Consider the following 16,387-nt stretch of genomic DNA (forward strand, 5'->3'; position numbering starts at 1 on the left):
ACGGTTGTGTTGATTTCTGTTCCACTGTGTGTTTCCTGTTTGACGTGCAATTCAGTGACATGATAATCTAAAGAAAATCACCCGCTGCTCATCCTTATCAACATCAGGCCACAACATAATTTATTACATTCAAAAAGAAAGAGCTGTTTAAAGCTGCAGACTCTTTAGCACAGTATCTGTCCATGGTTGAACTCTTTTTTTTTTTTTTACATTCAGCATGTCAGCACAAAAACAGTGTCTTATTCAGTGCCCACGTCATTCAACTTAACCAGCACTGCACTTTTAATACAATATTATTATCATTGTCTTTCTGTTCTGAACACACCTCCTCAAATAAAGCTCAACATTGAGTGCATCATTTTAACAAATCATACTGTTATCTGCTTGGTGCAGTTACATCGAAAAAACAATATTTGTGTATTTCCTAGTGATCCTGGCAGCAGTAATTCATCAAATGATGGAGAACTGCATTATAACCGGGCATGTTTCCAGATACACTAGTGCTCCCTCTGCATTATAAGGAGCTGATTCAGGTGCATAAACTACCCGTAATGCCAGATTGTAGTCTGCTGTGTCCTCCTCAGCGTGGATCAGAATGCATAATAACATGTTCCGCGCTATTTTTGGCTGGTTTCTCATTTGCATAATTCTTTTAGTCAGTTTGGTGCTAATTAAAACAAGCAAAACATCTTCAAATGAATGCTGGCCCTGCGTTCCATTTCGAAGGGCTCATCCTTAAACCCTAATCCCCCTGAAAAGGGTTTACCCTCCAGATTGAGAGCTTTGAAGAGATTAAGGGTGTTGAGGACCAAAGATGTTCCCTGGAACTGACTTGGGATGTGTTCCAGGCTTCATTTTTGTTCCCTTTACCCATTAACATCTGATGTACGTCATTATTCATGAATAAGTCACACCAGTGTCAACTAGTGGCGGAGCATCTGAAATTGGGTTAAATGAAACACCATAAGCCCTTGAGCACTTGTAAACGTCTATTTATACGCCTTTATACGCAACCCAGCAGGCACAGGACATCAACATGACGTCAGCTTGATGTTGTACCCCAGCATCGGGGGATGTTGCAGTTTGTTTGGAAATGAAAATCAGGTTGATGTCAGAACTCAACATCGCCTCCAACCTAAAATCAACCAACTATCAACGTCTAATGATGTTACAGCGTGACGTTGTGTGGACGTTACCACTATGTCTATCAGACATTGGATTTTGCCATACCTGATGAATAAATGTCAGTATTTGACATCAATATAACATTGGTTTAAGATGTTAGCCCAACGTTGGATTTTGGTCACTTTCCAACACAAACTAAAATCAACCAAAAATCAACGTCTAATGATGTTACAGCTTGATGTTGTGTGGACATTACCACTATGACGTCAATCAGACATTGGATTTTGGTTGCCATACCTGACAAATAAATGTCAGCATTTGATGTCAATATGATGTTGGTTTAAGATGTTGACCTAACGTTGGATTTTGATCATATTCCAAAACAACGTAAAATCAACCAAATATCAACGCCTAATAATGTTACAGCTAAAGTTGTGTGGACGTTACCACCTAACGTCTATTAGATGTGTGATTTTGGTTGCCATACTTTATAAATAAATGTCAGTATTTGACGTCAATTTGAAGCTGGTTTAAGATGTTGGCCCAACGTTGGATTTTGGTCTCTTTCCAACACAACATAAAATCAACCTAATATCAACGTCCAATGATGTTACAGCTTGATGTTGTGTGGACATTACCAATATGACGTCTATCAGACATTAGATTTTAGTTGCCATACCTGACGAATAAATGTCAGTATTTGACGTCAATTTGACTTTGGTGTAAGATGTTGGCCCAACGTTGGATTTTGGTCTCTTTCCAACACAACCTAAAATCAACCAAATGTCAACGTCTAATGATATTACAGCTTGACATTTTGTGGACGTTATCAGTATGACATCTATCAGACGTTGGATTTTGGTTTCCACACACTACAAATAAATCTTAGTATTTGACGTCAAAATGATGTTGGTTTAAGATGTTGGCCCAACATTGGATTTTGGTAATATTCCAGCACAACATAAAATCAACCTAATATCAACGTCTAATGATGTTACAGCTTGACGTTGTGTGAACTTTACCAGTATGACGTCTATAAGATGTTGGATTTTGGTTGCCATACTTTATAAATAAATGTCAGTATTTGATGTCAATTTGACGCTGGTTTAAGATGTTAGCCCAACGTTGGATTTTGGTCACTTTCCAACACAACCTAAAATCAACCAAAAATCAACGTCTAATGATGTTACAGCTTGATGTTGTGTGGACATTACCACTATGACGTCAATCAGACATTAGATTTTGGTTGCCATACCTGACAAATAAATGTCAGCATTTGATGTCAATATGATGTTGGTTTAAGATGTTGACCTAACGTTGGATTTTGATCATATTCCAGCACAACGTAAAATCAACCAAATATCAACGCCTAATGATGTTACAGCTAAAGTTGTGTGGACGTTACCACCTAACGTCTATTAGATGTGTGATTTTGGTTGCCATACTTTATAAATAAATGTCAGTATTTGACGTCAATTTGACGCTGGTTTAAGATGTTGGCCCAACGTTGGATTTTGGTCTCTTTCCAACACAACATAAAATCAACCTAATATCAACGTCCAATGATGTTACAGCTTGATGTTGTGTGGACATTACCAATATGACGTCTATCAGACATTAGATTTTGGTTGCCATACCTGACGAATAAATGTCAGTATTTGACGTCAATTTGACTTTGGTGTAAGATGTTGGCCCAACGTTGGATTTTGGTCTCTTTCCAACACAACCTAAAATCAACCAAATGTCAACGTCTAATGATATTACAGCTTGACATTTTGTGGACGTTATCAGTATGACATCTATCAGACGTTGGATTTTGGTTTCCACACACTACAAATAAATCTTAGTATTTGACGTCAAAATGATGTTGGTTTAAGATGTTGGCCCAACATTGGATTTTGGTAATATTCCAGCACAACATAAAATCAACCTAATATCAACGTCTAATGATGTTACAGCTTGACGTTGTGTGAACTTTACCAGTATGACGTCTATAAGATGTTGGATTTTGGTTGCCATACTTTATAAATAAATGTCAGTATTTGATGTCAATTTGACGCTGGTTTAAGATGTTAGCCCAACGTTGGATTTTGGCCACTTTCCAACACAACCTAAAATAAACCTAATATCAACGTCTAATGATGTTACAGCTTGACATTTTTTGAACGTCATGATGTCTATCAGAAGTTGAATTTTGGTTGCAATATCTTATAAACAAATGTCAGCATTTGACATCAATATAACATTGGTTTAAGATGTTAGCCCAACATTGGATTTTGGTCACTTTCCAACACAATCTAAAATCAACCAAAAATCAATGTCTAATGATGTTACGGCTGAAGTTGTGTGGACATTACCACTATGACGTCTATTAGATGTTGGATTTTGGTTGCCATACCTTATAAACAATTGTCAGTATTTGACGTCAATTTGACACTGGTTTAAGATGTTGGCCCAACGTTGGATTTTGGTCACTTTCCAACACAACCTAAAATCAACCTAATATCAACATCCAATAATGTTACAGCTTCAACCAAATAGCAACGTCGTTATTGGATGTCAAAATAACATTGTCCTTAGACCCTGGCTAGAAATTGATTTTTGGTCACTTGATGTCATGACCTATATCTAACCTAATTTAACGTCTTATGATGTTGTATGCCTGCTGGAAAGTGACACAATCCTATTGCATTGTAGGACATAAAGGTGCCATAGTGTACATATAAAGCAGACTCGCTCCCTTGGTCAAAATCGAGAGTTTGAGGGTCTGTCCATGCAGACTTCCCTCATCCACTTGACGAAGTGGAACGCACTTTAAAGTGCTGCCAGAAATTCCCAGAGGGAAGTTTACAAGTGTTTGTCTGATAGTGGAGTGGAACGCATCCGTGGCCAAGTCAATCATCGCCCACGCATAGAATTATGGGAATAAAGTGTTCATTAGTTGAGCCTTCATTCCTTATCCTCTTTTTATTTTAGGAGGATTCTTCAATATCATTGTTCTTACTCCTAAGTGCCCTTCGTAGGTGGATTTTTTCATTTGGAGCCCAGCCTGCCAGCGAAGTGCTATTGAACTTGTGTTTTCTCTGTGATGGGTCCAGGGCCATGCTGGTTCGGGATGGCTGATGGTGTTTTACAGAGCACAAAGCGCTGGATGATATGAATCAGTGTATCGCGGAAGCGCTGGATGCGAAACGCGTACACCAGGGGATTGAGTGCAGAGTTAATGTGCGACATGAAGATGCCCACATAAAAAGCACTCTTGGGCACGTTGCATGTGGGGCAGAAAAACACAATGCTGTTCATAATGTGAAGTGGCAGCCAGCAGACCGCGAAAAGAAACAGAACGAGTGCTAGAGACTTCGCCAGTTTCAGCTCTTTTCTGTAATATTTGCTGGAGTCGCAAGTGGCCTCGGCTCGGCGATTGAGCTGCCGGCAGATCACCCGGAAGATCTCGGCGTACAGACCGATCATGATGGTCAGCGGCACCACCACCCAGACGAAGAAGTTGAAGTAGACCATGTAATCCATGCGCATGACGTTGGTGAACTGGCACTGGATTGGCGTCGTGCTGACATTTCCGGGTGGGCTGCGGTGCCAACCGGCCATAGGCACTAAGCCAGTCAGAAAAGAGATGAGCCAACACAAACCCACAGCTGCCCACGCCCGTCTTTGAGTTACGATGATGTTGTACCTGCCAAAACATTACAAAGACAATGACATGTATTACTTTTTAAAAAGAAACTTAACATTTGGGTCCAATAAATAGGGTTGCCAACCATGCCTTATTGGCTGGGACGCCCTGTGGGAAAATACATTTGATTTTACTTGTACGTTTAAAAAAAATATTGTGCTGCTTGTTCAAACTACTGATTTAAAATGAGCTGAAGCAACAGAATTCTTGAGATTTATTTAGGGTCAGTTTAATTGTTTTAAATTCAATCCACTTAAATTTTGTAAAAATGATTAAGGGAACCTACTGTAATCAATTTTGGACAAAAAGGAATTGTGTGGAACCCGTCTTTTTCATAGTATATATTTATAAAAATAAAAAAAAGACAAATAACATTTGGGCCAAATAAATGGAGTTGCCAACCATCCCTTATTTCCTGGGACATCCTGTATGTTGGATAGTATTTAAAATATTGTAAATAGGGCAGGTAGGTGGCTCAGTGGTTAGCACTGTCACTCACCTTATAGCAAGAAGAGTCCCGGCTGGACCAGTTGACATTTATGTGTGGAGTTTGCATGTTTTCCCCCGTGTTGGCATGAAGGCAGTAGTTTTTAAATTCATGTAGGCTAGAAATTAATATGTTTTGTAATATTTTAATCCTTTATATTTATATCCTATATATATTCTTATTATATCCCATATATATCCTTAATGTTTTAATACTTTTTCATATGTAAAGATATTTGCGTATTGCTCTACATCTTGTGTGTATTAAGCAGTGTATGAATTTAAAAACTACTGCCTTCATGCGTCATTATTTACTTCACTAAATCAGTTTAATGGGGAAGGGTTTGATGGAATTGGCCTGTTAAAAGAAGGATTGCGAAATAAACGTTATGCTCTCTTGTAAAAGTATTTTGTAGTATTTTTAAAATACAGTATTTTGTTTGTGATACATTTATGGCTGCTGTATTCTGTAGTTTGCATTGATACATGTCAAATTCAAGTATCTAGGCGAAGCAGTGGCGCAGTAGGTAGTGCTGTCGCCTCACAGCAAGAAGGTCGTTGGGTCGCTGGTTCGATCCTCGGCTCAGTTGGCGTTTCTGTGTTGAGTTTGCATGTTCTCCCTGCATTCGCGTGGGTTTCCTCCAGGTGCTCCGGTTTCCCCCACAGTCCAAAGACAAGTGTGTCTGTGGATGTGTGTGTGTGGATGTTTCCCAGAGATGGGTTGCGGCTGGAAGGGCATACACTGCGTAAAAACTTGCTGGATAAGTTGGCGGTTCATTCCGCTGTGGCGACCCCGGATTAATAAAGGGACTAAGCTGACAAGAAAATTTATGAAATTTAAGTATTTGGTATTTTATTTTAAAATACTTTTCAATGTATTTTTGCCCATCCCTGCATAGAGCTGATGTCAGAAGCTTTATATTCACTATTGTGCAATATAATTTAAATCACCACACAACCAAGCTAATTTATGCAGCACATTATTTGGTGTAGTGGATGTCTTGCAGATAATTCAGGCTTTAATAAAGCAGATAAACTTTATACCCATATCTTATTTATTGTTATATTATTAATTTTTATTTTTATTTTATCATTTTATTTTTTTTATATTTTATTTTATTTTAATATTATTATATTCAATGGATCAGGATCAGCTAATTTGCTTGTTTAAAAAGATCAGCAATCAGAAATGGAAAAAAAACCAAAAAAAAAAAAAAAACAAGGTTGGGCCATTATTAATAACTTTGCTAGGACTTTTTAGCTTTGTCCATTATTTCATAGTGACAAGTTGGCAACCCTGTATAACATGAAATGTCATAAACTGTGACAAAATACATCAAAAGTAGCACCAAACACCAAATCAAAACACAATCGACGAATATTAAACCACAATAAAATCAGCTTGCATATGAAATCTACATGAAATCTGAATGAAACGTGCAGTTATATTTACTACACATATTTAATGAGTGTTTTCAGCTTCTGCCATTGACATTCTACACCCCTATTTTTCAGTTTATTTTTCATAATCAGTTTAATAAACATGTTATCTTCATTTTTAAAATCATCAAAAGAGGCAGTGTCAGTTAGGTATAATGCATATTTGCAGTCTGAGGAAACGTAAGTATTTTACGTTTTGTCAGTTTAGTGGCAAATTCGTACAAATTCGGAGTTCAGTCGTACGAAAATGTACGATTTTAAAAAGGAGGTGTGGCACCCAACCACACCCCTAACCCCAACCGTCATTCGGTGATGAGCAAATCGTACTAAATTGTACGAATTAGATTGCACAAATTCAGACGAATTAGCCACTAAATCAAAAAGTTACGAATTGCCGTGAGATTGAGTTGGTACTTGAGATTAGTAATGCCGTTTAAAATGATTATTTTCAGTTGTACAATATAGCAACTAGGCTCTTATGCTGGCTTTTGGAGCTTTTCCTGGTGTTTTATCTTTATCCAGACAACTCCAAAATTACGTCTAAATTAATTAAAAATGATGATTACTATTATTATTATTATTATTGTTAGTAGTAGTAATAGTAGTAGTAGTAGTAGATTGCACTATTATGTTTTTCTCTTCTTTTTTACTCTTTTATATCACATTTTACCTGTTTTTTTTTACTCATTTTTATTATTTGTTTTTATTTATATTTTACTTGTTTCTTTTATTCTTGTTTATGTAAAGCACTTTGAATTGCCACTGTGTATGAAATGTGCTATATAAATAAACTTGCCTTGCCTTGCCTTGCCTTGCATTGCCTAGTAGTAACAGTACTTTGTGTATTGAACAAGTTGCAGTTGCCTTAAGTAATGCAAGATCAATTTCTAAAGTAGTATACCAGTACTCTTAGTAAACATTTTAAAAGGTATATAGTTTATATATTTTAATGTATTCGGTTTTCTGTTCTCCAGAAATGTGTTACATAAGCCGTCGAAGTCACATCGCATCAAACATCAAGCAAATGAGGGCGGTTAGGTCCACTGCCAGAATACTATCAGACCGGTGAACATCATTTCCTTTGACAGACAGCAGGAGTTTAATTTAGTTAAAAGCCTTGCATTACACTAGCCCATTGATTTGCATTAAAAAACCAACAGATATATTGCTGTCCTGCAGTCTGGCCAAGAAACATGAAAAAACACAACTGATGCATTAGAGATAAAAGTTGTAGAGTTTCATCTTTGCAAAATGCATATATAAAAATATACTCCACTGCGTCTCTGATTTATGATTAGATGAAACATATTGAAAGCTATTTGGCTTGGTGAGCAATTATTTAATTTCTATACTGGTAAAATATAATACTTATTGAACTCAATACTGTAGCATAAAAAATAAGATACTCAATCCTAAAGATTTTGCTTGATTTTAAGTTATAGGCCACTCTCTGTATAATATTTTACTTACTTTTTGGTGGACTTGCAATCTATCTGAAGTCATTGCACCTGCCTGTCCATCCATCCATCTATCCATCCATCCATCTGAGGTCACTGTATCTTTCCATCCATCCATCTATTCATCTATCTATCATCCAACCATTCATCCATTCATCCATCTGAGGTCACTGCATCTGTCTATCTTTCCATCTGTCCGTCCGTCTGTCTATCTGAAGTCACTCCATCCATCCATCCATCCATCCATCCATCCATCCATCCATCCATCCATCCATCCATCCATCCATCCATCCATCCATCCATCCATCTATACATCTGTTTATCTATCTATCTATCTATCTATCTATCTATCTATCTATCTATCTATCTATCTATCTATCTATCTATCTATCTATCTATCCATCCATCCATCCATCCATCCATCCATACATCTGTTTATCTATCTATCTATCTATCTATCTATCTATCTATCTATCTATCTATCTATCTATCTATCTATCTATCTATCTATCTATCTATCTATCTATCCATCCATCCATCCATCCATCCATCCATCCATCCATACATCTGTTTATCTATCTATCTATCTATCTATCTATCTATCTATCTATCTATCTATCTATCTATCTATCTATCTATCTATCTATCTATCTATCTATCTATCTATCTATCTATCTATCTATCTATCTATCCATCCATCCATCCATCCATCCATCCATCCATCCATCCATCCATCCATCCATCCATCCATCCATCCATCCATCCATCCATCCATCCATCCATCCATCCATCCATCCATCCATCCATCCATTCCACCCAACCACCCATCCACCCACCCATCCATCCATCCATCCATTTGAGGTCACTGTATCCATCCATCCATCCATCCATCCATCCATTCATCTATCTATCATCTAACCATTCATCCATCCATCCTTCTGCGATCACTGCATCTGTCTATCCATCCATCCAACTGTCCTTCCTTCTGTCTGTCTTTCTGAGATCCATCCATCTATCCATCCATCCATCCATCCATCCATCTATCCATCCATCCATCCATCCATCCATCCATCCATCCATCCATCTTTCTGGATTTCCATGTTCAATTGTTTTGTATATCCAGTGTAAAAAGCTCTGTGCAGCATACATCTGTAAGAAAATGTTGCAATTAATGTAATAAAAATATAAATAACAAATAAATAAATAAATCATTGGATGGATGGATCTACCTCAGATAGATAGACTGCAAGTCCACCAAAATCCTATTTCATCCTAGGCATGAAAATCCTACTTCTTTTTATTTTCTCAGTGAAATCTGGACATTTTCACATTTCCGGGTTTCTCAGTAGCAAAAGTCGTCAAAGTTGATTAGACTTAGAAAGCAGTCAACGGGAAATGATAAAAAAAACTCAGAAAAGTCATTATTATTAGTCAAGACATTCAGAAAAATGTGTGAGACTGCAAACAGCAGCCAGAAGAGAGAACAATGTCAAATTTACTGTCCCGCCTCTATACTCTCTGCATTAAAAACAAGCGGTAATTAGAATTTTGCAATTTGATTCAAAGATAATATAATACAGACATAAATACATATTCATACGGTCAAAGAAAAATCTATTCTCTGATGTTGGTTAACTTTGCCATGGTAAACAAACAGAATCTGTGATATGGTGTGTTTTTCACACTCACCTTGTTGGGATCTTGACGCGCAGGAAGCGATCGATGGCGATGGCCAGCAGGGACAGGATGGAGCTCTGTGTGATCATGACGAGCAGGCAAGAAATGAAGAGGCAGGTGTAAAACTGTGTGTTGAGACCCAAACTAAGGACCACCGCCAGTGGGATGACCAGAACACCCACTGCAATATCAGCCAGCGCCAGAGACACAATAAAGCAGAAGGTCGGGTCCCGCAGACCCTGGTTCAAGCACACCACCAGGACCACCAGCACATTCCCAATCACTGACGCCAAAGCAATGGTGCTTTCAATGGAAATGTACATCAAATCCACCTTCTCCCAACTCTCCGTAACTGTGAGCGTTGACATCTTGGTCATCTGTAGCAACACTTCTTCTTCCATTGGATCTCCTAGAATCTCATTGCATCCTATATACTGGTATGTGCTCTCAGTTAATACTATACTGTAATAAGTGTCACTGGAAGTACATGGAAAGCACTTTGCATTTCTTCACAAGCGGTTTCATGTCTTCTGTGGTTATTTTGAGATGGTGTGTGTCCTCTTTTCTGCATCTTCAGGAACTCCTGCTTCTCCTTCTCCTGTTGCGGAGACTCTGCTGGCTGGAAGGGAGGGGTGTTTTATTCTCATTCGCTGCAGTACTATTTCCTCGCTTGCTCACAGTTTCTCTCTCACTTTCTCGCTCTTTTTTTTCCTCACACCGTTTCCAAACCTCAAACTCTATTTTGCATTGGGAGCTTTGACTTTTGAAATTCACAGTTGAAGGTTTGAGTTCAAATTAAAATGTAGGTAATTATTAAATGTAAATAATTAAAATTATGCTTTAAGTTAAATTTTGATAATGAAACACGCACAACACACAGTATGTTTTTTATTTTTTATTTTATTTTAGTCAGTTGGGTTATTTTATTAAAGGTCAGTTTATTTCCATAAAGAAATTGTATTTGACTAATATGTGAATTATATGAATTATGTTGATATTTATAGACACTACCAATAAATTATTTGTGGTTGAATGTTTTTTTAAAGCTTTCAGAAAAAGGCTCATTGATTTGATCATAAATACAGTAAAATAGTAAAATTGTGAGTAAATAACTAACTGTAGTCTATTTTTAACAGGAGGAATGAATTATATTTTAAATAAATAAAATATTGCTGCTCAAGACACATATATTATATTATATTATATTATATTATATTATATTATATTATATTATATTATATTATATTATATTATATTATATTAAAATATTTTAATTGTATTATATTATTTTTATTATATAATTTTTTGTTATTTTAAATTATATTATATTATATTAATTAGTTTTTATTATATTATTTTTATTATATTATATTATATTATATTATATTATATTATATTATATTATATTAGTTTTTTATTATATTATTTTTATTATATTATATTATATTATATTTTTACTATATTACATTATTTAGTTTTTTATTATATTATATTATATTATTTTAAAATAATTTTATTGTATTATAATATCATTATTATATTATATTTTTTGCTATTTTAAATTATATTATATTAAATTATATTATATTATATTAAATTTTATTATATTATATTATATTATATTAGTTTTTTATTATATTATTATATTATATTATATTATATTTTTACTATATTACATTATTTAGTTTTTTATTTTATTATATTATATTATATTATATTATATTATATTATTTAGTTTTTTATTATAATATTTTTTATTATATTATATTATAATCTATATATTTTTTTAGTAAAAATAGTTTACACAATAGATTACAATTTCCAGGACATCATTTGATTTATAGTTTTGTATATATATATATATATATATATATATATATATATATATGACAGTCAACACACTTACACAATAAAATTATTAATTTAATCATTTTAAAACTATTAAATACACCTAAAATATTATCTTTCTTGCCTATTTTGTTGAATTTCTTCACATTTCAGTTCACTAAATTCCTTTTCCTGTCATTCCCGTCCAAATTCCTTTTCAACATCCTGTGGGTCGTGGATAACTCGATTAAAATTCACACTCTTGAACCGAATGGGAACCAAAATTGTATTTAACCCTGAATCTGGCACATGCATGTCCCAGAAACCTCTGCTTCCTGCCTCTGTCGCTCTGTGTCTCTATCACAGACATAATTTGATATTCAAATGTTTCTACCCAGGAAATCGGACATCATCTTCATCAAATTAATTTTTCAGTAATGCTCATTGTAGTGTGGTAATGGATTCGTCTCAGTATTGAGGCAAGCACTTGCCTTCCATGATCATTTCATCTTGTTCACTGGGCTCCTCTGCATTATTGTCATGTCTATTTTAGTCCTCTCATGCGGAGCTGAGATTCTCTTTTTGAGTCAGAACACAGTGGATCTTATTGCGCTTTTGTAGCTCAGGGGAATTTTCATTATGCTTTATTGTAATATCAACTTTATCTTAGATGTTTTTTTATAGTGCTCTTTGGGGAGGTCAAAAGTAATAGATAATCTGATTAATGGATTTGATGATGGAGATCATGGCAAGTTGACATTACTGAGATTTATTTTACTAGTGATTTTAATGAGAAAACTGTCTAGGAACTGGAGTCTCCAATTCTTTCATTTCAACTTGCTGGCTGATTTTAATAATAGGATAATTTGCAGGTATGGTTAGATTAAAACAAATAAAATATTGTGTTTTATAATAGACTTTTCATTTCAATGTTTATTAGTTTATTTGCATTTAATATATTTGTCTTTTAATTAACTCAAGGAAGTGTTAATGTAAAATGTTTCTGAATTTGTGGGTGTTTACAAGCTAACAGGTTACATTACATTCTGTAGCGTTTCTTAAAAGTTGTGTAAATGTTAGTTTGTAATATTACTAAAATTATGTTTTTGGAAAATGATCTTCAAACTTTATTATAATGTGAATGTGATGTTCTAATAACATTTAGAATAATGTTTTGAGAACATTAATATAACATGAGACAGAAATGTTATGGAAACATCTTTAATAATGTTATCACAACCAAGCAATAATGTTAATACAACATCTAAAACAATGAACGTTTGGAATGTTTTGAGAACCTTCCACAAAAACCTTTCAGACTCTATTTTAATGATCTAGGCGCAAAGTCTCAAGCGCAGTGCACAAAAGCATTAAGGGCCTGTCCGAATTCACTTTTTCTATTTTAAGGATGGAAAAATACTCTCTGCACCGCAGCGCGTGGTCTAACAGGGTTGTGCTTATTCTCTTAATGAGTTATCGGTGTGTTTGAGAATAAACCAGTTTACTTTCCCTTTCTCTTTCACTCTTTCGTGGATAAGGATACATACATATATAATAAATTTTTTTGCTTGTTAAGTGCAAAGATTTTTTTCTAAACTATTTCTAAATTCTAATTTCTAATGTTCAGTGAATAAATGAACAATAATAACTGTGGTGAGTTATATCCAAACACACATGCTATGCCCCATATGGTCCAAAACCTGAGGTGGACAAATCTGAGCTTGTTTTTAATAAAACAAATATAAATATGCATATAATAAATAATACTGCTAATAATAATAACATTATACAAAAGCAAATTGTCATGAATGAACTAAAAAAAGCCACCCGAGAAGAAGAAGGCATGAAGGCAGTGGTTTTTATATTTATGTAGAAAATAATAATTTTTGCAATTTTTAATCCTTTAATTCTTTTTTATTTATGAAGATATTTGCGTTTTACTCTACATCCTGTGTGTTTTAAACAATGTGTAAACGAAGCACACAACTAATGCACTCTGCGCTGGACTTTAGACCTGCTTTCAGCTGGTCAATTGCGCAATCTATTTTAGTTCCTCAAAATAGCAACGCACCAACAATGCACCTTAACACACCTCTTATCTAGACCTGAACACCCATGTGTCCACAAAAGTTTGAGCAAATGGATTTGCTATTTAAACAACGTGGTGAAAAACCAAAAAATTAAGGTTGCATCCAGGCCCGGATTGGCTAATCGGGAGGACCGGGAGAATTCCCGGTGGGCCGGTCCATTTTTGGCCGCGAGGGCCGGTGTCCCTAGCTGCAGAATCTGTTGCTCTCAGCAGCCACACTTTTTAAATTAATTAATTTATTTACTTGACCACAGTCTTCTTATTCATTATTTTACCTCAGCTTTGCTCTTGCAGATGCAGCCTGCAGGTTAATGATGATATAACTCAGATGAGTCACTTTTTACTGTACAGTCGTTGGGGTCCAGTGGTTAGCACGTTAGGTTATGACACCGCCAACCCGGGTTTGATCCTTGTCTGAGTAACTTATTTTTTTCCATTTTTATTGTTAAGACATATAATGCTGTTAAGGTGGTTGAACATTTGAAGTTCTAAAGCAGCTGTTTTCTCAAAAAAAGACGTGATAATGTGATTAGAAACTGAATTGAAAAAGACCTTATTTTAATATAGTCAGTAGGGAACTGAGGTGGGCCGGTCTGAGGCTTGAAACTCCAGGGCTGAAAAGGAGTCCCACTCCGGCCCTGGTTGCACCTTATTGCGCCGGGTGTATGATAAGGCCTTTTATGACTTACTGAGAATGTTAGAGAAACATTTTGTGAACATTAATATAATGTGAAGAGAATTTTCTATTAACGTTTTCAAATAAAATTCAGAGAACATTGCTATAATGTATGTATGTAATGATAACTTTCTTACAACGTTTATAATTTGTATTAAAAAAATTGACATTTTGACATTTTAATTTAATAACTTAATTGGAAGGTAAAAAAGAAGATTAATGGGAAACACCCTGTACACACTCATTCACACTCATACACTACGGACAATTTAGCCTACCCAATTCACCTATAGAGCATGTCTTTGGACTGTGGGGGAAACCGGAACACCTGGAGGAAACCTATGCCAACACGAAGAGAACATGCAAACTCAAAATGTACAAAATGAGAAAATGCCAACCTTCTTGCTGTAAGGCGACAGTGCTATCCACTGCGCCACCCACAAGCATTATAACCTAGAATTGTTAATGGTAGGTAAGGATAATGTTTTTACATTGTTAATACATTATATGAAGGAATTAACATTTTGACATTTTATTTGAAAAAATAAGGATATTAACTTAATGGAAAAATTTAAGAAACATCTTTAGAGCCTAAATCTTTTTAGCTGGAAACATTTAATTAAAATTACCAATAAGGGATCATTTTATTTAAAAAATAATAGGAATGTTAAACAAAAATTTCAGAACTTGCTAATGGTAAAGTAATGAGAACAATTTACAAAGTTAATACATTGTATAAAAAACATTTGGATATTTTATTACAAATAATAATGATATATAACTTAATGCGAACGTTAATCAAACATTTTTAGGGATGTTTCCAAGTCATGCAATGAAAATTCTGAGAGATCCCTCCATCTGACCCCACCCCAAAACCCCACCCCCACTATGGCTTGAGCCAATCAAAACATGTTCAAAAACACTCCTCTGTTTTGGCCCCGCCCACCAATCTGCTTACTCCCATTACTTTTATACTGTAATTATTAGAATTATTCCCATTACTTTTATTTCATTTTGATCTTTATTTATTTTAATGAAAAATATTGATCTTTTAAGCAACTCAACGAATACGTTGATCTATAACGTTACTATTGACCAATCACAATCAAGCTTTTCAGACAGCTAGCTGTGTCGTAATGAAATTAAAAGACACGCCACCTTGCCAAAAATTTCCTAAATTGTTCTCTTCGGATGTACAACCCCATTTTAAGACTGTCCAGCACAGTGATGTTCAAAGTAAATGCTGTTCTTGTACTATTCTGACAGAACGTCTTAATAAGGCAATCTCTTTGATTACTTTCATTCCATTAAGATGCTGCAAACACCAGAACGCTTTCCAGGGAAATGCTATACTTCAGATTTAGTGTTATTGAAGATATTTTGCTTAGTCCATCGCTTCCTTCATATTTCATCAGTGAGTCTTCGTGCACTGTTTGTGTTGATGTGAGGCTGTACTATCACTTTTCGAAGCGCCAGGCAAATTTGTTTATAATTGAATTTCCTGCTGATCCAGTCTTGACCTTTCTTTTGCATTCGACGGACAATTTATAATAGGTAAAAGAGGCAGGTGATATACAAAAGCAAGCTGGAAACATTATGAAACACACATGGAAATGTTCTGGTCAATACTTCTCATCAGGCATTACAGTCTGTGCAGTTTGTCAGAGACGAGTGACAAGAGAACCATAAAACCCTGAGTTGTCATGGTGATGCATGCTGTCATCTAATTGTAGAGAGATCAGTGAATCAGGCAGAAGGGGCTTTCGGCTGCCCCGTAGGACTATTGACTCGAGCGGTAAGCATTAATTGTGCCGCGCACGACCAGCGTGATGCATACAGCACTATTGAATCTGTTTATTGCCGTCATCATTGTTGGTGATGATGATGATGGAAAAGTGCTCTAATAATGTCTGCAATTA

General features: G+C 35.2%; 2 protein-coding genes across 3 annotated transcripts in view; one reads left to right on the forward strand and one right to left on the reverse strand.

Moving 5' to 3' along the window:
- adora3a.1 (adenosine A3 receptor a.1) overlaps positions 1 to 16,387 on the forward strand; it is an 80,706-nt gene that overhangs the window by 30,761 nt on the left and 33,558 nt on the right. For both annotated transcript variants that reach the window (XM_073954761.1, XM_073954760.1), the window contains exon 2: positions 9,912 to 10,313. The gene's annotated coding sequence lies outside the window, so the exon portion shown is untranslated. The remainder of the gene's footprint in view (positions 1 to 9,911; positions 10,314 to 16,387) is intronic.
- On the reverse strand, positions 95 to 10,493 carry LOC108179103 (adenosine receptor A1). The gene is made up of 2 exons (XM_017356781.4): positions 9,889 to 10,493; positions 95 to 4,816 (listed from the first exon to the last, which is right to left on the reverse strand). The coding sequence occupies exons 1-2, from the start codon at positions 10,275 to 10,277 to the stop codon at positions 4,189 to 4,191; spliced, it is 1,017 nt and encodes a 338-aa protein (XP_017212270.1). The 5' UTR covers positions 10,278 to 10,493; the 3' UTR covers positions 95 to 4,188.

This window comes from Danio rerio, chromosome 6, assembly GCF_049306965.1.
Source record: "Danio rerio strain Tuebingen ecotype United States chromosome 6, GRCz12tu, whole genome shotgun sequence".
Classification (NCBI taxonomy): domain Eukaryota; kingdom Metazoa; phylum Chordata; class Actinopteri; order Cypriniformes; family Danionidae; genus Danio; species Danio rerio.

What these genes read in the sequence shown, in the direction of transcription:
- LOC108179103 (XM_017356781.4), bottom strand. Translation starts at nt 10,277, where the DNA reads ATGGAAGAAGAAGTGTTGCTACAGATGACCAAGATGTCAACGCTCACA. An exon ending in CGCGTCAAGATCCCAACAAG is followed by an intron (nt 4,817 to 9,888) that starts GTGAGTGTGAAA and finishes ATGTTTTGGCAG; the next exon opens with GTACAACATCATCGTAACTC.